The following is a 25,751-nucleotide window of genomic DNA, read 5'->3' on the forward strand; positions in this document are numbered from 1 at the left end:
CTTCCCGTCTTCTCTCCTTCCCGCCTTCCTGCCTGTGTCTCTGGGAAAACGTCCCCCAAAGCCAGAATCATGCCTCAACTTCTGTTCCTAGGAGAGTTACAAGAAGGCATGATGAATGAAAGTCCTATCCAAGACTGGCTCTTTGTGGTAAAATAAACAAATCATTAGCATGGTAATCGCACAACAAAAAGTTAATACATTCTGTGTAGGTGGAAATTCCACTAGCTCCTTCCTTGGGGGGAAATATTCCTTTTGATATCGGCTGCTTTAACACAGCACATTTTGATCCAGCTAAAACAGGTAAGAGTTACCTCAAAATGCTCACAGGGGCTGTAGTAATTTCAGGAACACCCATACAGCAAATTGTTATTTATTTTTCTATGAAGAAGGAGACGCTTGTGGTAGAAGGATGGGGTGGGGCAAAGGTAAGAGAGAAAGAGAGACAGAAACAGAAGTAGAGAGATAGGGAGGGAAGGAAACATGCAGAGAAGGAAGACGAAAAATGAAAGTGTTCCTCTTTTCTTTCCTTTTCTTTTTTTTTTTTTAAATCAACAACTAATACTGCATCTTGTTCTTGGTCCCCCAAACAAGGGCATACAAAAGGTCCTGGTTTCTTGGGGGGGGGGGGTCACTTTTTTTTTTTTAATAAATTTATTTATTTATGGCTGTGTTGGGTCTTCGTTGCTGCGTGTGGGCTTTCTCTAGTTGCGGCAAGCGGGGGTTACTCTTCATTATGGTGCGCGAGCTTCTCACCGTGGTGGCTTCTCTTGTTGCGGAGCACAGGCTCTAGGCACGTGGGCTTCAGTAGTTGTGGCTCGTGGGCTCAGTAGTTGTGGCTCATGGGCTTAGTTCTCTGTGGCATGTGGGATCTTCCCGGACCAGGGCTCGAACCCGTGTCCCCTGCATTGGCAGTGGATTCTACTACTGCACCACCAGAGAAGTCTTGGGGGTTCATATTTTTGAGAACAAGAATCATATACATTATTAATGTTATTGAATTAACATTAATTATGTTAATTGTTAATAGACTTAATTAACAAGTCTACTTTTTTCTCCATTACATATTTCAAATACATATCTTACTTATGGATATAAATATGGGAAGAAGATATCTTCATTTTCTGAATATATTTGTGGCCTTTTCGCCTAGAGAGAGTGGGAACTCTGTGAGATGGTATACAGAACACGATAATTCTCTACGATTTCTAGGGGACTATTATTAAAGGCAGATTTTTACTCACTGAACCCGGTTGCTGGACTAAAGCAGGGCTACCTCTGACAAATTTCATATGGAGTTTCAGAACATGAACATAAGCCATTTAGTCAGTTGTGTAACATATGTGATTTTCTTTGAGAAGAACTTCTTCAAATGTCAGACTTAGACAGTTGTTCATGATAATACTGCTGAGAATGCACCAAAAAATGGTATTGGCAGAGAATGAATGGAAAAAATCTGCCTTTCTTGGCTAAGATAGAAAATGTCCATGATTAGTCTCATCAGTTTTACAATATCTATTTTTTATATCAACATAAACAATAAATAACCTAAAATTCTATTAGTTTTTATTTACTTTACATTTAATTATTATTCTCAAAATTTGTTACTTATAATATTTCTTGAAACTAGTGATTTTGTTTGGGCAGCAGTGTGCCTAACTCATGAGGAGAAATCATAATTACTTTAAGCCCTCATGGTGAGCTCATTCCCTTTGTCTCCTACTGGCTTTCCCAGCATTCCATGCAGCTAGTTCTAGCCATGTGACAGTCAAATGAGATGTATGGGCAAACTGGCTGATGGAGCTTCTGGGAAAGGTTCATTGGTACGATGAAGAGACAAACCCTTAGGGAGAGCTCCCTTAAGAGTGTCTTCCTCTCCATGCCCTGAACATGGGTGCAAAGCATATGATGTTTGGTGGTTTATCAACCCTTTTGAGATTGTAGGTAGCATGTTCAAAGACAAAAAGCCAAGACTCTGGAGACAGAAAAGGGGAAAACAGAAAATGCATAAGCCTCAAATGATAATACTGAGCAATACAACCCGGAAACTACCTGCTTATAGGCTTCTTGTTTTATGAAACATTAAATATCTTTACTGCTTAAGCCACGGTTGGTTGGATAGTCACTCAAAAAATACTGAATTATTTACACGTTGCTTCTGATGCTTGGCTTATAGCAGTAAATTAGACACACAATCTCCCTAACCTCATAGGGCAGGTGTCGAGTCAGAGAAGACATACAGTAGAAATAAAAGAATAAACATATAATGTGCCAGGTAGCAGTAACAATGAAGGAGAATATAAAGTAAGTTAAGGGCATACAGAATGATGGAGGGAGGCTGATTTATAAAGGTTATTCATGGTAGATTTTCTGAGGTGGAATAATTTGAGTAGAGACTTGAATGAAGTGAAAGAGTGAGCCAGGTGAATATCTGGGGGTGTTCTGTTACTTGCAGCTGAGAGTATCACTAACTTACACATCCAATAAGTTTTTTAGTTATTCTTCAAAACAGAGCTCCGATATCATCATTTCTGGGAAGTCTTCCAGGACCTCCCACTCAGTAAAACCAATCCTTTCCTCTTATGGGCTACTTCTGTACCTGCATATGTTGTTATACTCATCATGTTACCTTTTAATTTACTTGCTGATATGGCTTATAAAGTCACCTTCTCTAAACTGTGAGACCCTGAAGGGCAAGATCAGTTCTTAGTCACCACTATATGGCTCCTAGCACTCAGTACCTGCTATACCTAGTAAACTCCACGTACCTGCAAATAACTACTGACTTGACTCGAACTTCTGTCCTTTGAATGTTCTGGATATAAATGTGTGGTTTTCACTGTAGAGTGATTAAAAGTAGGCACCTACAGTAAAATTTTTGTCAAAGTGTGGTTATTTTTTGTGTTGAAGATATTTGTCTTGCAAGCTGACTACTCTGAGTTAGCATGAATGTGTACAAATTAAATAGTTCACCAAGGCAGAAAATCTTTGGTTTTCATTTAGGAGAGAAGAATATATAAGATGGTCAAGAAGCAACCTGGTTCTCTATCGGGTACGTCTGTCTAGTCATATTATGCCCTTGGTCTTTTGAAAAGGCGTTCAAAAAGGTGAGTTTAAGACAACTCACCTAGGTTAGGTTATGACAGTCTTCTGAACATTTTTCAGAAGACTGAAAAATGGTATGGGAGGTAAAGGCTCCCTTTGCTAACTGATCTTGAATGAATTCTCATCTCTGAACCTCCCCTTAGGCAACTCAACTCACACTCATTTCAGCGCAGGGGGAAAGCCTATGACTGACTCAACCCCAAATGAACTGGGTTTAACCATAAAATATGACCTAGCAGATATTATATTTTTAACTTCAAAGGTGAAGAGAAAGAAAAAGGGCATTTGAAGAAACTTATAACATCAGTGAAGGCTTAAAGAAAATAGAAAAGAGTTTGATTTTAGGTACCTGTGTGAAAATTTAATAAAGAGAGGATCAGGAGATATTAAGTGTATTAAATCCCAAGTTTCCCCTTAATATCAAAACAGAAAGAAAAGCATTGGCTTTTATTTACAATCTCAAATAGAATCAAATTCCCTTCCTTTGTGTGTTACATTAACAGACATTAATATTAGTAACTAATATTCATTACTAAGTTTGCTTTCCATTTAAGCCAATCTCTTACCTCTAAAAATCGGAAATGAAAATAATGTTTTTTTAAATCGTAGAGGTATGACAATCTAAATTTATATGCATCACAAAATTTTTCTGAAGGATAGCTTAGAGTTAGCTAGTATATCAATAAATGAAGACTTTGAGGAATCTCTTTCTGAAAATAATTGCTAGATACTTTTTCTTTGAGTGTGCATTTGAAACCTCAAACTCCATTTTCCATGTTTCCTAAGGCAGCAGGTACCATACAGTTCCCACCACAAGCAAAAATGAGCTTTAAAGGGTTCTAGACTAGGTTGTTACATGTAAAACCTTCACAAAGTCTTTACCAGAACATGATTATAACACCAGAAAGAGTTAACAAATAGCTTTGAGACGAAACTCAGATGAAAAGCTCAGATTCCAGAAAAGTTCATCGGGGCACATGCTAGTTTGCTCAGGATACCCTGGATCCCATCCTGGGTTAGAACAGATCCAAATTTCCAGGACCTTCTCAGACCCACTGCTTCTTTACTGAGACAGGTACATCCTCATCTTCACCCATCCATCACGGTTAGCAAAGCAGCCACCCAGCATCTGGTCTAGAGTAACCCAAGTAAGCCCAGGGACAAAGGTGTACTGGAGAGGTGGTGAGGTCTGATTATGTGCATCACGCAAGCTGAGCAGCTGCGGAGGAACGGGAGGCACAGACTCGAATGAATGGAAAATATATAATTGTTCTTCGTCATTAAATGGGCTGCTTGGGATAGCAGTTGGAGACACATTTAGGATTTTTGAAAGAGGCAATTTCATACTCATCATACTCATTGTTTGCTACTCTTTCTCTTTTTTTCTTTTTGGTTGAAAAAGCCTTAGCTTTATTCTCTTAACTAGAAGAGTATCTGCCAGCACAAAAGTCAACAAACTCACAGGAGACAAAAGACATTCTTGGTTTGATTGCTCCTAATAAACTTCAGTGCTTCCAGACCACATAATGTCATAGAATTATTTGTAATGCTTCTTTAAAAGGGGGACAGCGTTCAGAAATGAACTGCACATGGTAAGAAGAGCCTCCAAGGGGTTATCCCTGCAAAAATGAGCTGCAAGGCTTTGGGAGTGGCGGTGGTTTCCGGCCATTAGCGTTACTAATCAAGGCCAGCTTTGCATTGATGGGAATCTACACAAATCAGGATGATACATGCTATGTTCACTCAAGCAACCCTGCCTGATTTCTTCAAGGTTATGCTGAAACAAAGCCTTACCCCAATTATCTTGGATTGGAATGCTTCATTATTTTTATATATACTTGAGAGAGAGACAGAGAGTACATGAAGTAGACACACATCAGGTCCATGGGTCACAAAATCATATTTAGTGCCTCATGCCCACATAAAGCAATTACTGTCAGCTCGTTACTGGAGGAAGCATTAGTGGAGAAAATACAAATCCTAGATAACCTACCAGGTCTTTCTTGCTGCCATAGTTACAGCTGAGGTGAGAGAGAGAGAGACAATGGGAGTGCCAGAAAAGCTCGGGGCTAAGAGGTCTCTTTGGGAAACTTTGAGCAGAGGTGATACATTCAGCTGCCATTCTGCCCTCTTTTTATGCCCATCGCCTTTTTGCCCTGTACCAGGAAGCAAAAATAACATTGCTTTCCCCCCGCAAACTTGTGGTTGACAAACAGAAGGCGTGGAGCTGAGGAAGCCAGAAGAAGATAGCAGAGGAAGTCCTCTGTGAGGTTGGCAGTCACCTGGCAGTCAGAGCCTGGAGGTCTCTGGGGACCGACCACAGGCTTCTAAGTGGAGCCTCTGTACCTTCCTCCTTAGGATGCTTGAGCCACGCCCCAGGCTCTCTGGGCATAGTTTGCCCTTTAGGATCTTGACTGTGTCAACCAACATGGTACAAGCTGTTTAATTACAAATGTTATAACCAATCATTTGCACACATAGGCATTCTTACACTACAGATCCCACAGGTCCTGGGCATTACTACTATTCCTGTCCTTCTGATATAATGAACTCTTTGGGCCAGGCACCTCCCTCCCAGGCCGGGAGCCACAGGAAGAGTAAAGACGACACCACTTCAGGTGATTCCTAATGGCATTGCTTCAGGAAGGGTACATATGTTAACAAGGAAGAAAATCTTAAGTGGTAAAACTACCATGGAATTCCAGACCCTACTGAGCAGCTGGGGGAGATGGAGGAGATACAGAAGTCATAGCAAAGATTAGGGCTCATTGGGAAGGAAAGCTGGGAAATAACCATGGGGAAAGATAGGAAAAAATCATGAAACTGTATGTTTTAATGAAAAAAATATTTTGGATAAAAATGATTATAAAGAACCAAATTCATATCCTCTGTAAATATGACTTCACAATAAAATTAATGGGGTCTAGGAAGAAGGCATTAACAGCTTTTTGCCTCAGAATGAATTTCTGTGCATTAGAGTGAGAAGTCAGGTAAACAGATACAAAAAATCAAATGACTGAGTAAGGAACAATGGAAAATGTAAGGAAATTACGGGCCAGGATTCTTCCTAATATTAAAGAGAGAGACAGAAAGAGAAAAAGAGAGGAAGGAGTGGGGAGGAGGCTCCAAAAAGGTCAGGAAAAATAAAAGGCCAGTGACTGTAAAAGGGAAAATGACTCATAATAACAGGAAAAATTATGAAAAACATAAATATTGACTATAAAATACCAGTGGGCAAGAAAAAAATAAGAGTTAAAGAAATCATTGAAACCGCACATCTCTGATTCATTATTTGTTCTTTAAATTCTTCTGTGAGGCTCATCAGTTAGAAGGTACATTATGTAATGCAAATATAATATTATGATTTCTGGCTTAAAAAGGGGGGTGAAATTAAAGGCATTATTACTTCTCTTCCCTCTTCTAAAACACACAGAAAACAACAAAAATTGTGAAGCACAAAGGAAAATATCAGATGTAATCAAACAAACAAGCAAACAAAAAAGGCTCCCATTCTTTTACAAACCATGAAGCATACATACATGGGCTAAACTCAGGAAGGATACTGAAAGCTGACAAGTATCTCAAGTCTCAAGCAGGAGCAAAAAGTTTTCGGCTAAAGTAATGTCATAAATGTCTAAAGGGCATATGCAATGAGCCTTTGGTGAGAGTGGCAAGACATACAACTTAAGCTCACAGAGACACAGTTTGACACCACGTAACAGAAGGGGAGGCAGAGCTAAGAGAAATGGTTAATATTGTATTCCTATTTACCTTTGTATTGTGTTATTATTATATTCCTTCTAGCCAAGGAAGATTTCCAGAGTCAGTGACATGCCTATGGAAATTCCAAGGGAGTAAGGGGACTTCCCTGGTGGTCCAGTGGCTATGACTCCACGCTCCCAATGCAGGGGACCCAGGTTCAATCCCTGGTCAGGGAACTAGATCCCACAGGCTGCAACTAAGAGTTTGCATGCCACAACTAAAAGATCCTGCATGCTGCAACTAAAAAAAAAAAAAAGAAGAAGAAGAAGAAGAAAAATTCCAAGGGAGTAAGCCAGTAAAAAGTAACAGAAAATATACAGACTTGGATTTTCTAGATAATTCTTTCATGCAGAAAGTTTAGTCTTTACAGTTTATACCAATGGAAATTTTCTCTCAGATGAGTATTCTGATAGAAGGTGTTTGCATTTTATAAGGCAAGTCCAGAGAAGGAAATATCAAATATATTATATAAAGCATTTAACTCTGTTATGTTAAGCAACAGAGTTTGAGAGATTTGGTAGATGGCTTCAATCGGAGCATCTATCTAGGTTTTCAGAGGGTAAGGATGAGGAATGAACAGAGAAGTGTGACCAGATTATACTACTCTCCTTGTGTTGTTGTCAAGAGCTGAGGGTTACTTCATCCAAGAAAACACAATTCAGTACATAGAAAAAGCAATTCAGTGATAGTCTGGGTGTCCACTAACTGGTCTTAGAATAAGCACGTAGAGGTTTCTGCCAGGTATAAATAAGAGTCATTGGAAGGATTTATTTATTTATTTTTTTAAAGTTTTTTTTTTTGGCTGAGTTGGGTCTTTGTTGTTGTGTGCGAGCTTTCTCTAGTTGGAGTGCACGGGCTTCTCATTTTGGTGGCTTCTCTTGTTGTAGAGCATGGGCTCTAGGCACACGGGCTTCAGTAGTTGCAGCATGTGGGCTCAGTAGTTGTGGCACACGGGCCCTAGAGTGCATGGGCTTCAGTAGTTGTGGCACGTGGGCTCAGTAGTTGTGGCTCGCAGGATCCAGAGTGCAGGCTCAGTAGTTGTGGTGTACGGGCTTAGTTGCTCTGCGGTATGTGGGATCTTACCAGACCAGGGATCGAACCCATGTCCCCTGCACTGGCAGGCAGATTCTTAACCACTGAGCTACCAGGGAAGTCCTGGAAGGATTTAAAAAACAACTTTCTGACTCTGCCTACAGAGGACCTTGGACTCGGTGCATGGGTTTCTATTTTTCCCAGAAATCAGGTGGCCAATGAAAGTTCTGAATTTGAATTAGATAACACACTCTTAATTGTTCTCACAATTTACAAGCATTCTCTCATCCTTCTCCTGGCTATACACAGGTTAAAATCTATAGAATCTCATGGGGCCCCAGCCCTTTCAAGAAACATGGTTTATGTACAGACAATGGATGATGAACAGATCTGTAAAGGAAGTTAAGCTAAGGAGGGAATCTAACTGAAAACAATGAAAATCAACGAAGCCAGAACAGACCCAAACATTAAGCAGCATTTACTTAAGTGATATTAGCTAATGGCACCGCTGGGTAAGTGAAGAAGTATGAGCTAATACTGACTTCCTCTCCCAAGTTCAAAAATACCAGAATGGTCACAGACCCACGGAACATACATTTCAAGTTTGGGCTGCTTAAGAAACGGTTATGGGTTGAACTGTGTCCCCCTAAAATTCACACGCCGAAGTCCTAACTCCTAGTGTCTCGGAATGTGACCGTATTTGGAGGCAGGGTCTTTAATGAAGCAATTGAGATTGAATGAGTTCATTGAGGGGCTCTGGTCAGTATGACTCGTGTCCTTTTAAGAAGGGGAGATTGGGAGAGGGATACACACAGAGGGAAAACCATATGAAGACACAAGGAGAAGGAGGCCCTTTACAAGCCAAGGAGAGAGGCCTCAGAAGAAATCAACCCTGCAGACACCTGGATCTCAGACTTCCAACCTCCAGAACCATGAGAAAATAAATTTCTGCTGTTTAAGCTACTCAGTCTGTGGTGCTTTGTTATGGCAGCCCCAATACGGAAGCCTATAATGAGCCCTTTTTTCCCTCTTAGAAGTCTGATATAAGACCCAAGTTTCTTTTGTGGTTAAATGCTTTTTTACATCCTACTCACAATCCCAACAGGAAAGGCCAATACAGCCAGCATCCAGTCCCGGAGAGAGATGAGCTTCTTGAGCTGCCTCTCTTGTTCTTGGCTCCCACTTCCTCTAGTCAGAAGACTGGAAAGATCAGTCAGCACACAGATGCCAAAAAAGACAGCTTGGATAACCTGGAGGGAGACAATGATTGGTATTAGTCAATGAGATCGAAAGAAACCCAAGCTGTAGGGCAGCAAACAAGCTACACCTCTGCAACATGACACAGGGTAAAAGAGGATCAGAAGCACATTTTAAGAGCTAGCCCTGCAAATAGAAAAAGAGTCAGACATTTACAACTTGCTATCATAGGTGAGAAAATTCATCTTAAAAACACTGCTTCCATTTTTGCACACCTAAGGACAAATGCAAAACATGCATGGACAGAAAGTGGTATCAGTTCTCAAATGACATGTCCCTTATTTTAAAACATCACATCTGTGGTTTAGTAATATTGACTAGTGTGATTTAACAAACATCTAAAAAGTGCAAAGAAAAAGACTTAAAAAAGATCAATAGGGCTTCCCTGGTGGCGCAGTGGTTAAGACTCCGCCTGCCAATGCAGGGGACACAGGTTCGAGCCCTGGTCCGGGAAGATCTCACATGCCGCGGAGCAACTAAGCCCGTGCACCACAACTACTGAGCCTGCGCTCTAGAGCCCGCGAGCCACAACTACTGAGCTCACGTGCCACAACTACTGAAGCCCATGCACCTAGAGCCCGTGCTCCACACAAGAGAAGTCCCCTCAAAGAGGAGCCCGTGCACCTCAACGAACAGTAGCCCCAGCTCGCTGCAACTAGAGAAAGCCCGCATACAGCAACGAAGACCCAACACAGCCAAAAATAAATAAATAAAATAAATACATTAAAAAAAAGATCAATAATAAATGAGACAGTTTAGTCTGAATGTGAAGAAACCTTCCTATGATTTAATCTCTTAGAGTCAAAATTTTTTCTACCGAAGGAAGTGGTAGAAAGCTTCTAGTCCTTGAGTCATAGAGAAATCAACTGAACGCAATAATCAAGACTGAAATGGAGGAATTTTCTGTTGTCAGACTTGAACTAGATGACCTCCTTCTCGGGTTTTCAATCTTTATGAAATAAAATCTGTCCAAAGTAATGTAAACTTAGATACCCACACCATTTTCCCAAAAAATGTAAAACAACCGCTTGTACCTTCCCCAATCAATTACAAATTGAATTACTGACATCAGCTATGTTTACTTGGACTATCACAGAGAGAGAACATTGAAACGCTAGAGCCCAGTTATTTGTGAAATTCCTAAAGTGGGGGTAAAAGTATTGATGATCCCTAGCCTCGAGTGAAGGCAGGCAGCATACTGTAATACAGCTTGGCAGATGATAATTCAAATTATGGAAAGGGCAGAAAATATATTCCCTAGGCTCAAAATCATACCCATTTAGCACCGAGAATAGATTTAGGGGAATTTTTCTGATTTCATTTACAAGAAATAATTTACTGATGATTTATTTGTAAAAGATACAACTTTACTCATTATGTTTAGCAAACATAACAAAATAATTTTTTTAGTGAATTACCATCTTGGCAGTGGAACAAATCTATGAAAACTCTGTTCCTCACTGAGGCACAGAACAAAAGGAAGAAGGACCCTCAAAATTATCCTCAGCAAAGCACTGACATACTCAGATTGTTAATCACTCTGTTTAAACTCTTATCTTAGACACATTGAAAATTCCCAGTAATGGAGATTCCACCACCAGGTTTAGTCAAATAAACAAAAATCCTGCAGTATTTTTTACGTATAATACACCAGGCTCTTCTGAACTCAACAAATCCGGCTATTATCAGTCATTCTTAGTCAGAGTAATGTTCTATTCTTCTTCATAATTTAGCCTATCTTTTGCCTTCAATGATTTAAGGGTTCTTGCTTTTCTACAACTAGAAAAACCAGAGGAGAAGTTAAGACTGCCACGTTGAGCATGGCACAATTAAAGTGTTGGCAAGAATCATGCTGTGATGACCAGAAATGATTTAAATGACTCAGAGAATAATTTCCTACTTGGGAAAATTTTCCATAGCACATCTTATGACTTTAGATGTTAGATGTTTATGTCAACCCTAAAGGGGGTTGAGAAATTGAAGTGGCCATACTGGGGAATAATAATCTCTATGACAATCTGGCAGTGAATATATTAAAACGTGTCCTACCTGATCGATAACCAGGGAAATGCAAATTTAGATAACATTTCTCATCCATGTAACTACTCACAATTTAATTCTGAGAGTACCAAGTATTATAAGGATGGATAATAACCAGAATCCTTATGGTGGGAGCGCAAATTGGGAAAACCATTTTGAAGAACAATTGGCAATATCTAGTAATTTAAAGATGCATATACTCTTTTATCTAGTGACTTCACTATGAAGTCACATTTACATGAAAGTTAATTTTAACATTCATTGCTTCAGAAAAATGACACAATCTAAATATCTCTTAATAGTTGACTAGATAAATAAATCATGCTATAGTCACACAATGGAATTCTAAGCACACATCAATTTTTCATTCTCACAACAAAACACTAAACAAACAAAAAAGGAAACAAAAAATGCTGCATATTGACACCATTAAAATAAATTTCAAAAAGTGCAAAGATAAATTTAAAGATGCATGTATATGAAGTAAAATATGAAGAAACACATGGAATTAATAACAGTAAATTTAGGTACCTCTACAAGGAGGATAAGATTGAGGAAAGGACACAAGGTCCTAAACTATATCAGTATTTTATTTCTTAAGTTGATTATTGGGTATACAGAAGTGCAATCAAATGCTGAAAATTGTGAAAAAGAGGAAATCTTGAAAGTCACTACAGAAAAAGACATCATGTACAGAAAAGTAAAGATAAAAATTATCTCAGACTTCTTGTATAAAACGACACAAGCCAAAAACAGTAAAATGATATCTTTAAAGTGCTTAAGGGGGAAAAATTGTCAAAGGTGAAAGACATTTTCAGACAAATAGAAGCTGAGAGAATTCATTGCCAATAGCCTTTCACTATAAGAAATGTAAAAGGAATTGAGAATATGATACCAAATATAACTTCAAATCTATACTAAGCAATGACAGTTGCTAAAATAGTAAATATGTGGATAATTGTAAAAGATTTATCTTCTAATTTGTTTTAATTTTTAAAAGATATTGACTATTTAAAGCAAAAATATAACAATATATTGTGAGGTCTTAAACATATTTAGAAATAAAATTATGACTACAATAGTACAAAAGACAAAAAGGTAGAAATGGAAGGCATACTACTGTTGAATTCTTAGTTACATATAAGGTGGTATAATATTATTTGGTAGAAGACAGTGATAAGTTAAAGATGCATATAGTAAACCCTAGAGCAACCACTAAAACAATAAAATGGAGATCTTTAGCTAATGTGTTGGTTGTCTGTGTGGCAAAACAAATTACCACAGACTTAGCAGCTTAAAACACCAATTTATTAGGTTACAGTTCTTTAGGTCAGAAGTCCAGGTGGATTAGTCTGGCTTCTATGCTCAGGGTTCCACAATACCAAACTCATCGCGTTGGCCAAGTAGGGCTCTTATTTCAAGGTTCAAGGAAAGGATCTACTTCCAAGCTCATTCTGATTGTTGGTAGAATCCAGTTCTTTTAGACTATAAAACTGAGGTTCATGTTCCCTTGTTAGTTCTTAGCCAGAGTCACTCTCAGCTCCTTGTATCTGCTCTCCAATCTTTGTATGATGGCTCCCTCCATATTCAAATCCAACAACAGAATATCAAATACTCTTTATGCTTCAGATCTCTCTGACTCTTCTGCTTTCCTCTTCTGGCCTGAAAAAGCTTTCTGATTTTAAGGGTTCATGTGATAAGATCAGGCCCACATGGATAATGTCTCTTTCTTAAGGTCAACTGTGCATATATCATAGTGTAATCAGAGGAGTTATAGCTCTTTCATTGACAGGTTCCCAGGATTACAGTGGGACATCTTTCGGGGTCAATTTAGAAATTCTTTCTATCACAGCTAATAAACCAATACTGGAAATAAAATGGAATACTAACAATACCAAAGTAGTCCAAAAGAAGTCAGAAATTGGGAAAAAGGAACAAAGAATAGATGACACAGAGGAAAAAAATAAGATATCAGACTTTAATCCAGCAATACCTATAATTACATTAAATACAAATGGTTTAAACTCTCCAATTAAAAGGCAGAGATTGACAGATTGCATTTAAAAAGCAAACAGCACTTCAAGTGTTAAGGTACAGATTTGTTAAAAGGTAAATGAATACGAATGCTAATCATAAGAAAGATGGAATAGCTATACTAATATCAAAAAGTAGGTTTCAAGATAAAGAATATTACCGGAAATAAAGAAGAACATTTCATAATGATAAAGGGATCAATTCACTAAGAAGGCATAATGATCTTAAATGTGTAATACTGTAGCTGAGCCTCAAAACAGAGGAAGCAAAAACTTATTTAAGAAGGGTTTAAATTACTCAATAAGTGTTTGTTAAATAAATAAATGATTCACTGGTTCTTGGGAAACAGACACTTTTATGAAGATTTAAAATGCAAATGAAAGGGGAGAAACAATCTCATATTCTAGAAGAGAAAAATAAAAGAAGTTCTGCAAATATAAATGTAATAGTCTAAACAACATTTTGCCAAATTTAGAAGATTAATGGTATTATGAAATCTTATACTTCTTTACAGCTGATTCCTTTTCTTACTCTTTTTATCCACTGGTGTCATCTAACACAGCAGTCCCCTCACTATTACCTGGTGGCTACCCTGTCACTGTCTGTAGGTCTCTCCACTGGCTCTCCCCTGCTTATGACCACAGTATGGCCGCCATGCCTGAACTGCTGTGGAAGACTTCCCCAAAGTGAGTATGTGGAAATCAAAGAAAGGAGGTACCCAAAACAATTTTCACCTGATTTCCAAACATCAGGAGACAGAGAGAGAATTGTTGGGTTTTGTTAGGGTTGTTTTTTGTTTGTTTGTTTTTGTTTTTGTTTTTTTAACTCACACTGGCTAATCCTCAAAATGTAATACCTAAAAATGATGGAACAGGCCATCACTCCCTGCAGAGAAGCAAGGATTGACTTTTGGTTATTTGCTAGTTTAAGAAGCAGTTAGCCAAAACTGTTAAACCATTTTAGATTTCTGCTACTTTGTTAAAATTTGATTTGAGCTGACAGCTAACAAATCACATTAGAGACATTTTACTCTATTGCCTATATATATCATGTTGTCCATTGTAACTTAAAATTCATTAAGTTAAGAATGTAAAAGTTACATGGAGATGCACAAGTGAATCTTATGTAGGATTACGTTGAAGCATTATTCGGCTCCAGCCATTCTGCAGAGCTGGCATTTCCAAACCATCAACCCAGCATGACACACATATACACCATCTGGCTTTGAGTTCTTAGCAGGCTGGTTGCTCCTATTATTTTGTATCATCATGTGTAGAAATGAAGTGGTCAAATGTACCATACCTCTCCAAGAAATATAAATAGAAATCTATCAGAATGAAAAAAAAAATCCCAGGATATTTTTGAGCCATTCTAGCATTTGCTCCTCTAGAATGTTCTCTACTGTTTAATTCGCCCTGCATCTTCTCTCCGCCCCCTCAATTCTCCCTGTCAGAAATCACAACTTGTTTACTGAGTCATTTTAGGTTTAGGTTCATTTCCACAAGTGTGGAAATGTACCAAAATTCCATTCATATCTTTATCTTTTTTACATGAGTGGTTTTTATTAAATTAATTTAACATTATTTTCCTTTTTTCTCTGGAATGCACTAAACTATTACAATTCTGTTTGTACTAGAGGGCAAATTCATTAGATCTCTAACATTTATTCCCAAACATATATGATATAGTTTATCCAGAATGGGCTTTATTTTATTTCACTAGGTCATCTTCGATATCCTCATTTATATGTGATTGTACGAAAGCTATAGTCTATATATCAAGTTATGTCATTACTTCAGTTGCTAATTTTTATATTTCAGCCTACTTGGCCAAACTCAGGCAAGAACTAAGCATGCACCAAAATAAGAAAAGCAGCACCTTAAGTAAGAAATGGAATCACTATTTGTATGAATTTTTAAAGACAGTACAGCTGTCTTGACCTTTGGGAGGAGTAAGATTTCCAGTAACTTGTATCTATCTTGAACTGCGTTTTGATTATATTGTACTTTCATAAGATTAATGCAAAGAGTACCACAGTGTTTGTTTTGAAGATTTTGCTTATTTTAAAGTTAATTTTAGACACGGCAGACAGAGGAAACAAGAAGGCAGAAGTCTGAGGGGTGGCAATGAAACTGGAGTGACGTGGATCATGGAATGAAGGAAAACTGTGGAGAGAACAGATGGGAAGAAGGCAGTGAGATTTATAGGTGTCATAAGGGAAGGTCTAGAGGAGTCCTCTGTATGAGGACAGAGCATGAATTAAAGGGGAGATGATACAGAAGAAATGAAAAATCTATCTAAACTCTTCTGTAATTAGTGTACAATATTATGTATAGTAAACGTACATGTAATCTAGGAAAGAATAGTAGAATAGAAAGAAAGAAAGAGAGAGAGAGAGAGAGAGAGAGAGAGAGGGAGGGAGGAAGGAAGAAAAGAAAAGAAAAGAGAAGAAAAGAAAGGTGACTCATGCCCATGTAACATACATGGATGTCTTGTATCTGTGTAATTTCTCCTATGCAGAAGGGTGAATAACACATTTGGAAAAATGGTGTGAGTTGGAGGTCTTCCTGTATCTCACACAGTCATATATCATGTGGTACTGTATAGCATAAACAGTTATTTTATTTTCAGTTCATAAAAATTTCAATGCAGTTCTTGCCTAAAAGCAATCCATGGCAATTCGTGTGTTCAATGAAGAGTGAATTTGACTGAAGGAGTTAAACACCATGTTGAAAGAATACAACAGCTACAAAATAGCAATACCATAACACACAATCTTCTAAGGGACTCCCCCTCCATTCCACAAATGTCTTACTTTTTAATAGTGCACAACTCCTTCTTATTATCCAGATCAAGAGTGAATCCCAAACGTATTTCAACACCAAGGGGCAGTGACTCAGTATGAAATCAGATGAGTGCATTCTGCAAGGATTCTTTTGCATTTGCTTCCAGTGCCTTCCTTGCCTGAGACATCTAAACATCTGTGGCAATTCTACAGTATAGAGTCCATCAGTTACATGGAAGCCATGATCAGTTACATTTTTGAATGTTACTCTGTAGAGAAATAAATGCATTTAAAAGTACCACAAGTTCTCTCTGCCTCCTTCATCCACTGAGACTATACCCATCAGATGTACTGCCTGGTGAATTTTCCGTTACTACCCTTGGAGAGAGTTAGCCTGAACAAGACAATATGGTTCTCCCACTCTAATGACTGTAACTTTGTTTTTCTAAATCCGCCATTTAAGTGATGTGCTTTAAGCCCAAGCATTTTCAAGGAATCTTCACCACAAACATTTCTGAGGAGATGGACTCATTGCATCATCAAGCCCGTGGTTTTCAGAATGTGATTTAGAGTCCTTGCCCATGTACACAGACATTTACCTCATACTGGTCTATCTCATTACTGAAAATCGATGAAGTCAGCCATAAGTCACCACTGGCTAGCAATCCATTCAGACAGACAGAAAGAAAAATAAGCTTTTCAGTCAGAAATAATGCACTTAGATAAGCAGCTTTGGAAAGGAAAGCTTTTCCACAAATTCGTTACAATATCACAGAATCATTTTCAATATCTAAGTAGTAAGGAGAACAGTCATCTAAAGAAAGCATTTGGATGTGCTTCACAAAGTGATGGGTGCAATCATGCCATGTTCCAACACCATCCTGATAAGAGTACTGCAGGGATCTTTCCAGAGATTCCATTCTAATCTGCAAATACGACAGAAAATTTCCCTTGGGTGTTTTCACGGCGCTACACTGACATTAGAAGTTACTCAAAACTTTTATAGGCTTAAAGATTTTTTTCAACTATTAGTATTAGCATGAATCCTTTCAAATACTGAATTAAACACACCATTGATTTATTTAACAAATATTTATTGATTACTACATACAAAACACTTAGTAAACTACTAACGCAGACTATTAAACAATCGTATGTTGTGCGACAAACGTGAATGTACTTAGAAGTGTCTAACCTCTAACTTAGTGGCACCTGTGTTTGCTAAGTGCACAGTAACAGTGGTGAACAGTTATTTAAAGAAAAAAATGTTGTAACTTTAATAACACAAATCTGTTCTGAAGTGCATTAAATTTTCTAACACTGTAAAATCTATTTTATCTGACTAAATTTTTACTTGTGGTAACAATTTACTGCAGCAGAAGATGATTTAAGTGCCAAACATAATCATTAGTTAAAGAGTTAGATAAATCTGAAACCTAAATAAAAAAGGACGTGAATTAAGGCCAAATCAGATCTTAAGTGATAAGTTGACATAGAATCATAACCCATGCACAATCTATATATAACAAACAAAACTGTATGTATTAAGAGCATATACACCTGCAGGTAAAGTTGTATTAATAAAGTCGATTAGAAAAACATGGCCCCTGTCCATAGACGTTTCTATTTTAATATTTATGAATCTATTGATTTTGGTCTAACATTGAGTCTACATAAAGACTATGTCTGCATAATTGTAGATAAATACTTGGCAGGGAACTGAATGGTTAAAATACTTATGAAAGCAGTTCCCTGTTTCTAGATGCTGCCTTCTGCCTTCAGAAACAGGGTCTTCCACACAAAGCTTTTGGATGGGCTCTGAAAGGTCTCACTCCCTAACAGATAATATTTTCTATTTTTAACTCAAACCGGCCATTGTTCTACCACGTTAATTTGTTTAATATATCATTTTGAAGTTTACTGGTGCAGAGCCTAAAAGGTATAAGATGAACCATTCTTTTCATTTCTATTCTCCACTAGTTCATCTATGACTCCATAATATTTTACCTCTAGATTAAGAGTATTTATAAAATACCAGGGTTCTTATAGTTTGAGAAAGTACGAAGCTAGTGCTGGAAGGGTCCTACCACCAATCAACTCAAGTGCCAATATAAAATCTCAGAAAAAATGAAAGGTCCCTAAGACATTTTATAATTACATTAATGATACAGAAAAGTCTGATAATATCAATTGTGGAAGATGATGTGGAACAATGCTAGAGGGAGTATATTTTGGTTCAATCACTTTGGAAAATAATGGCATTATCTAGTAAAGTTGAGGATGCATATACCTATGAATGGTCTTATGTATGTCTCCTGGTACCTAGAGTATACAACATGGAATGGGATTGGAGTTTTAGGTATACGCTTCTGTCCTTTAGACGAGTATGAAATTTTAAAAAGTTAGAAGTGGTACTGTTATTTATGACATTAGGAAACTTAAGAAATACATTACAGTTCTCAATTACTTAGGTAACAAAGTAAATATGACCATTACTTTCTTCACAAAGTTATCACCTTATGTTTCTATTGAGAAACAAGCTATTCTTATAGCTTTAAAATAGTTGACCCTTGAACAACATGGGTTTGAACTGCCCAGGTCCATTTACATACGGATTTTTTTCAGTAGTAAATACTACATACTACATGATCTGCAGTTGGGTGAATCCACAGATGAGGAACCTTGGATACAAAGGGCTGACTATAAAGTTATACATGGGTGTTTCTATTGCATGGGGGTCGGCGCCCCTAACTCCTACCTTATTCAAGGGTCAACTGTAACTTAATGGACATAATTTTGAGTCATAACTAAATTGTAACATGATTTTCTTGTACTTTAAAAACTGGTGACATTTAGAACACTGGATGTGTAAGTTTATGCTAGGTTTTAGATTTTTCATTGACTTTTTTAAAGTAAGGTAAGTTTAATATAAAGAATGATTAGGCTATCATAGGAGAGTAAGTATTAGATGTAAACAGAATGCTAGAGGGTGCCTCAGGGCTCAGGGAGAGTACCCAAGGAAAGAAGAACTTGGAAGAAGTCCCCTCCCCAAGGATGGGCTTCAGACTAGAGAAGGTGTGTTTGCAGCCAGTTGGATGGTGGAGAAATTCTCCACCAAGAAGCAGCCTTCCCAGGGAAAGGGGGCCTCTGCTGATGGGCAGGTGCACAAGAGTTGAGTGACCACTGTGGGCAGGAGACCTGGTGCAGGTGGTGCTCTTGTTGGAAGAGCTGCAGGGACTGCACGTTCCCTGCCTGTGGCTGGGGCAGAACGATACTGAATGTCCTTCTACCCACACAGCTGACCACTGGGGCAGCAGCTGGAAGCAGTAAGTGAAGCCCCATCCTCCTGCAATGTTCCTTCAGTGCCCTTTACTGAGAAAGCTCAACATTATCCTCAATGTGAAGGAGAAATGCTTAAAAAGTTACAGAAGAGCAGGTATTATAGGGTGAATTTGGAGCCGAGAGACAATAGAGACCTCATTTAATTCACCATGACTTCCCTGATATTTAATAGCGTTGCTGACAATATTTTAGTTATTCTAATGAAATGCTACGAATGAGGGAAGGACATTTGCTTTTAATTATTCAGATAGACGGTCTGACCTATCTCTTGACTTTGGGTCATTTAATTATTTTATGCCACCTTCTATAGATAGTACATCAGGAAAACTGATGGAGATATTATTGTAACATTTTAAATATGATGCAACATTCAAAGTGGTCAAATTTGCTACTAATTTGTGGTACTTGTGTTCGATAGAGAAGGCTGAAGTGAAAGACCAGAACTGAAATTTGCATGCATATTGAAAATTAACCAATCTCTATCATACCTTTCCTATTCATATCTGAATTGTTTATAATGACAAAAATAAATAAAACAACCCAAATGTGCACAGACTCAACCATGGATAAACAGAGATATTAAAAAAATAATATACAGCAGTGAAAATAAATTACCTAGAGTTACATATATCAACACAGATGATTGCACAAGCATAACACTGAACAATAAAAGCAAATCTTAGAAGACTGAAAAAGTATCACACTATTTAGATAAAGTTCTAAAAGAAATGGAAAAAAAAACCAACCCCACAATATTAGACCAGGGACACACATGTGGTAAAACTGTAAGGAAAAGCAAGACAAGAATAACAATAAAATGCTACCTAGAGCAAGTTAGAGTCTCCCTCTCCCTGCCCCAATCTGCATTTCAGGTCACCTTTTATTTTTTTTTGCCACTTGATTCAAGTGTAATGCAATCACCATTAGTGTTGCTGTTTTATAAATGCCTGACTTTTTTGTAGGCACATGGCGGCAGGGTTAGGTTTTAGTTCAATGTTGTATCCCTAGAGACTGGCACAACATCTGGGGTGTAGTATTAACACACATTTACTAATTACAGAATTAACGACAGTGGCAAAGACAGCTGAGTGGAGAGAGAGGGGACCTGACTTGGGGCCAGTAGAAGGATGGCCGGGAAATGCTGGGGGCCCTGTAAAGAAGGAGATCACACAGCGATATTTCAACTGAGCTGCACTGTTTTATTACAGGTGTCCCCCGCTCTCCGAAAGTAGAGTGTTCGTATGAACCTCTCATAAGCTGAAAAGGGTAAAGCAGAGAAGCAATTACCTTAGGACACATCTTGCTAACAGGTGCACAAAATAAACTGACATAAAGCACAGGTGCTCACAGACACAGTTCAAAGCTATGGTGACTTGATGCTGTGATACTGAATGTATTTCCAGGGAAAGAAGCGTGGCAAGGCCATTCTCACTGCTCAGGAGCGTCTATAATAACTCACTGTAAAACAAATGCTGAACGCTCTTTCCACTTTTTATCTTTTTCTTTTTTCCATAAAAGTGAAAGTCCTCTATGGATTTCTTTCAGTTAGGGAAAACAGGTACTTTCATAAAAGCCAAGTGGTGTACAGTGAGCTCTGGAAAATCGGGGGGTACCTGCATTTGCTTCCACTCGTGCTCAGTGCCCCAGTCACGGGGCACGCAAACGGACCTAATGGGTATGAGGGTCGGCGGGGCAAACCCACAAGGTGCTAGGGCAGTGAGGGTGTCCGGAGCTGAATAACTAAAGAGCTAGATCACAGGGTTTAGAGTGGTTAGAGAAAAACAGGGGAGTGATACAGCATGAGCTCTTTTTGGGGGCGGGGGGTACGAGTCACAGGTCCGGTAGGAGTGAACAAGTTGAATGATGGGAGGCTGTGATCCAAGAATGAGCTAGAGGTCAAGCTGTTCTCAATGACCACGAGACCCAGGGATGGCCGTGGCAAGAAGATCCTGGGTGGTTATGATAAGTGTCAGGGGAGTTGAGGAGAAAAAAAGTACTGTGAGGAGGGAATTTCATGTACTGAGGTGATTGTAAACGTCTGGGACAAAGAAAAATTTAAAAAGAAATTGGAACCAAAATGCGCAGAAGCATAGGTTCTAAAAAAAATATCAGAGATAATTTAGAGAACTATCAATTAAGTATATCAATATAAAATATATGTTTATAAAACAGTGAAGAGCAACTGAGTGCCTTGCAGCAGTAGAAATACAAGCAATGGCATTTTTCCTTTCAGTTACATTAAAGTAATACATCTTCTTTTGACTTTGTCACATTTCCGTTCTCATAAACATACAAAGTGTGTGTTTAAAAGCTAATAAATAGTAAAAACCCATCAGTAGCCAAGGCTGTACACGGACAGAACAAAAAAAAATAATGAATATACCCCATAAAGGGGTAAAGGTAGTCTCATCACTTTTATTGTGGATGGGATAATGAAGGAAAATCCAAAATCTTCTGGAGTTCCAATAGGTATTAATAAAAATACGCAGTTCTTCTTCTAAAAACAGTATTCATCTGGAAACTTCTCCCGACAGATTCTAATTCAATACCACCCATTAAGAAATCGAAATAAATTTAAAAGTATAAAATCAAGGAGAAACAGCCTAAGAGCTCTAAAAACTCAGAAAACAGAAAATGCATATTTTATGTTGCTTCATAAGGTACATTAACTTTGAAAGCTAGCAATAATTTCCTCACCAGAATAACAAATAAATGAAAATCATCTGTTGTTGGTTAGAAATCAGAAAGTATACTAAATTTTATATCAGGAAGCATACTAAAATTTATACCAAACTTTAAAGATGGCTGGGAAAAACAACTTTATGAAAAACTGTCCTGTCCAGGGTATAGTATACTAAATTTAGTATATAAAAAAAAAAACTGTTTATAAATTTCTAAGTGATTCCAAATAAGATTTTTCTGGATGTAGTTTTTAAAAATCAGAACCATTAACAATAACTTTATTTGAAATAATTGCCACGGGGCTTTAGAAAAATCAAATGCTTACTTATGTTTTCTACGAGTTAAGATGTGAACAGTGCAGCCTTCGACCACTTGCTAGTGAGAAAGCCCTAGCTGCGGACCACACTGGAGCTGATCCTAAGAAAGTGCCTTAATAGCTTCTCCAAATAACTAGTAGCGATATTTTAATGGCAACTTTGGTAGGTAAAGAAGGAAGAGAAGGAGAGAGGGAAGGAGGAAGGGAAAAAAAGGGAAAGGAAGATATGTTAAATGATCTTTGGGAGAAAAGCTTTATGTAATGTTATCTTAGTCCATCTGGGCTCTATAATAGAAATATCATACACTGGGTGGCTTATAAACTATGAAATTTATTTCTTACAGTTCTGGAAGCTGGGAAGTCCAAGATCAAGGTGCTGGCAGATTTGGTGTCTGGTGAAGACCTGCTTTCTGGTTCATAGATGGCTGTCTTTTTTTATTTTTCAGGATCATTTTTTTAAAAAATAATTATTTATTTATTTTTTAAACATCTTTGTTGGAGTATAATTGCTTTACAATGGTGTGTTAGTTTCTGCTTTATAACAAAGTGCATCAGCTATACATATATATATCCCCATATCTCTTCCCTCTTGCGTCTCCCTCCCACCCTCGCTATCCCACCCCTCTAGGTGGCCACAAAGCACCGAGCTGATCTCCCTGTGTTATGTGGCTGCTTCCCCGTAGCTATCTATTTTACATTTGGTTTTGCTGCGCCCTTACATGGCAGAAGGGTCAAGAGACCTCTGTGGAGTCTCTTTTATAAGGGCACTAATCTCATTCACTAGGGCTCCATTATCATGACCTAATCACCCCAAAGATTCCACCTCTTAATACCATCACCTTGAGGGTTATGATTTCAACATATGAATTTTGGGGGAGGGAGACAAAAATTTAGTCCGTAGAAAACGTAAAGTTGTAGTATGCTCACACATTCTGAAGGAAAAAATACATATACGCTTCATTCTTAATATTACATGGATGTTCAACTTACAGTCAATAACTCTCTTGATCAGAATGCAGCAGCTGAAGGTTGATGTTTCAAACTGGTAAATGCTAGAAGAAATCACATAGAAATATGGTGGGCAAATAACAGCTAATCTAGCCATCTTTTCTATTGTGACTGACATCAGATGCTAGAACTGAATTGAAAATCGTATCTACAGGTGTTCATCAAATTATGTCAAATTTATAGATTGACCACGAGGAAGCTTATGTATAGTATATATAACATCTGCTTTGGCTATTTAAAAAAAATCTATTACTGATTTTGAGCCCAGGACAGAATATACTTTTGTGACAACAAAATATTATGAATGAAATCTCCCCAAATGCAGAATCAGAAAAATCTTTCTTTTTAGTGGCCTTCTTTTCCTTTGTTATGCTGTGATTGTGCTAATCACACCAAGCAGTGCACTGAATAGGGTTTACAGGTAGGGACGAAGGCCTCTGCCCAAGACTCTTTATCTAGGTAGAAGCCTCAAATCCCAAACACTGGAGGAAGAAGGGATAAGCCACCTAGATAACTAAGTCCAAAGTGTTCATGAGCTACTGCAAACACATAACTGTTTTCCCCTTTATCTTAAGTGAAGGCTCCACAGTTTTGCAAAGCCTACCTTCCTCTGGGAGTATAGGAAGCGTAGTGCTTCAGTGCTATTCTCTTCCATCCACAGTATATGCATCTATTATGATCAGGACCAGCTGCCTGTGCGCTTTTGGATTAGTGGTTGTTACCCATGCGCAGAAGTGGATTTTACTCCACTTAACTCAAGTATCGCTCTAGAGACGGATACATCTTGAGAGGGCAGCATATTATGAAAATTATTCCATACTTTTGAATTGCTTTGTCTTCAGAAATCTTTGATTTAAAGATATATGTGGCAAAGTTTATGACATGTTTGATATTTAAATTGAGCACATATGGGCAAAAATCTAAGTTGCTCTGGTAGCCAGAATGCTCCCAGACATGAGCTTAGAAATGTGTTACTAAGTGATGAAGAGAAAGTACTATGAAAATTCTTTCTTTGGAACACTCTCCAGAAGCTCCATATAGGAGTGGCATTGGCAATGTTTTTCTTTAGGTCTCTCAATTCCCTCTTTGTTGTAAAACTCTTAATAGGATATTATGATTTAGTTACTTATTAACACTACCAAATCATAAGGCAATAAATGACAGGTCTTGGGGTTATGCCACTAAATTAATTCCTTTGTTTAATTCATTTTTATTTTTTATGTTATTGCAGTAAGAACACTTAACATGAGATCTACCCTCTTACCAATTTTAAGTGTACCACACAGTATTATTAATTACAGGCACAATGTTGTAAAAAAGGTCTCTAGAATTCATTCACCTTCCATAACTGAAACTTCATACCCATTGATTAGCAACTCCTCATTTCCCCCTCTGCCCACCGCCTAGCAACCACCATTCTACTCTCTTCTATGAATTTGATTATTTTAGATACCTTGTATAAGTGGAATCATGCAGTATTTGTCCTTCTGTGACTGGCTTATTTCACTTAGCATAATGTGTCAAGCTACTAAACTAAGGTCTTTAAATTGAATAAATACAGTCAACATGTGAAAAGGCTCTCTACAGATACATAATGACAAAAGCATGTTTACACAAACCATTTTCTGGGAGGTGTCTTTTATATAGAAAAATTGGCCCCTGTCTTAAGTCCAATCAACAGGTCTGTCTTACCTTAATGTTGAAAGCATATTGTAAATAATGTATACATCGATTTTAGTAATATTATAATCTCTGTGGACCCAAATTCCTTTGGTGTTTTTCCAAATCACGTAGTAAATATAGAGATTGAGATGACTATTTCTACTTGAACATTATCATGAAACATTCTGCACAGGGCTGCATGTAACCAGCTCCAGTGATGCCCAAATTATCTTTGTGCCTGAATTAATCTCTGATAAGAAAATTCTTTAAATTTTTCATGTCATGAGGACAACATTTAGAAAAAAAATATGTGTGTGTGTGTGTGTGTGTGTGTGTGTGTGTGTGTGTGTTTGGTAGTCACCACAATTGAACACGTTGTAAAGGCTATACATGAAATATACTCCAGTCAAATTTTGCACCCAAAATCATGATATACTGCATTTTTCCAAAAGCATGTTATAGTAATATAATGATCATCTATATGGTAGTCTACAACATGTAATGTGCTTTTATATAGTTGCTATGCAAGTTGGCCTTTCCCCCTTTCCCACTGGATATTCCTTCTCAGTCTCTTTGCTAGTTCCTCCCAAACTTCTCAACCTCTAAACTCTGTGTACCGCAGGGCTCAGATATTGGACTGCTTCTCTTTTCCAGCCACATTCACTACATTGGAGATCTGATCCAGTCTCCTGACTTTGAATACCATCTCTGATAAGGACTCCTATCCAC

General features: G+C 37.9%; 1 protein-coding gene and 1 long non-coding RNA gene across 8 annotated transcripts in view; both read right to left on the bottom strand.

The window, feature by feature from the left end:
• LOC309634953 overlaps positions 1-25,751 on the bottom strand; it is a 738,917-nt gene that overhangs the window by 267,339 nt on the left and 445,827 nt on the right. The gene's annotated exons all lie outside the window — the stretch shown is intronic.
• The window catches only part of AIG1 (androgen induced 1), a 228,254-nt gene that overhangs the window by 156,654 nt on the left and 45,849 nt on the right, over positions 1-25,751 (bottom strand). For all 7 annotated transcript variants that reach the window (XR_014248502.1, XR_014248503.1, XR_014248504.1 and 4 more), the window contains exon 2: positions 8,991-9,146. Coding sequence is in view for 4 of the 7 variants with exons in the window: in XM_082405556.1 (XP_082261682.1) it covers positions 8,991-9,146 (156 nt within the window). In the remaining 3 variants the exon portion in view is untranslated. The remainder of the gene's footprint in view (positions 1-8,990; positions 9,147-25,751) is intronic.

This window comes from Balaenoptera borealis, assembly GCF_965194805.1.
Source record: "Balaenoptera borealis genome assembly, chromosome: 9".
NCBI lineage: Eukaryota > Metazoa > Chordata > Mammalia > Artiodactyla > Balaenopteridae > Balaenoptera > Balaenoptera borealis.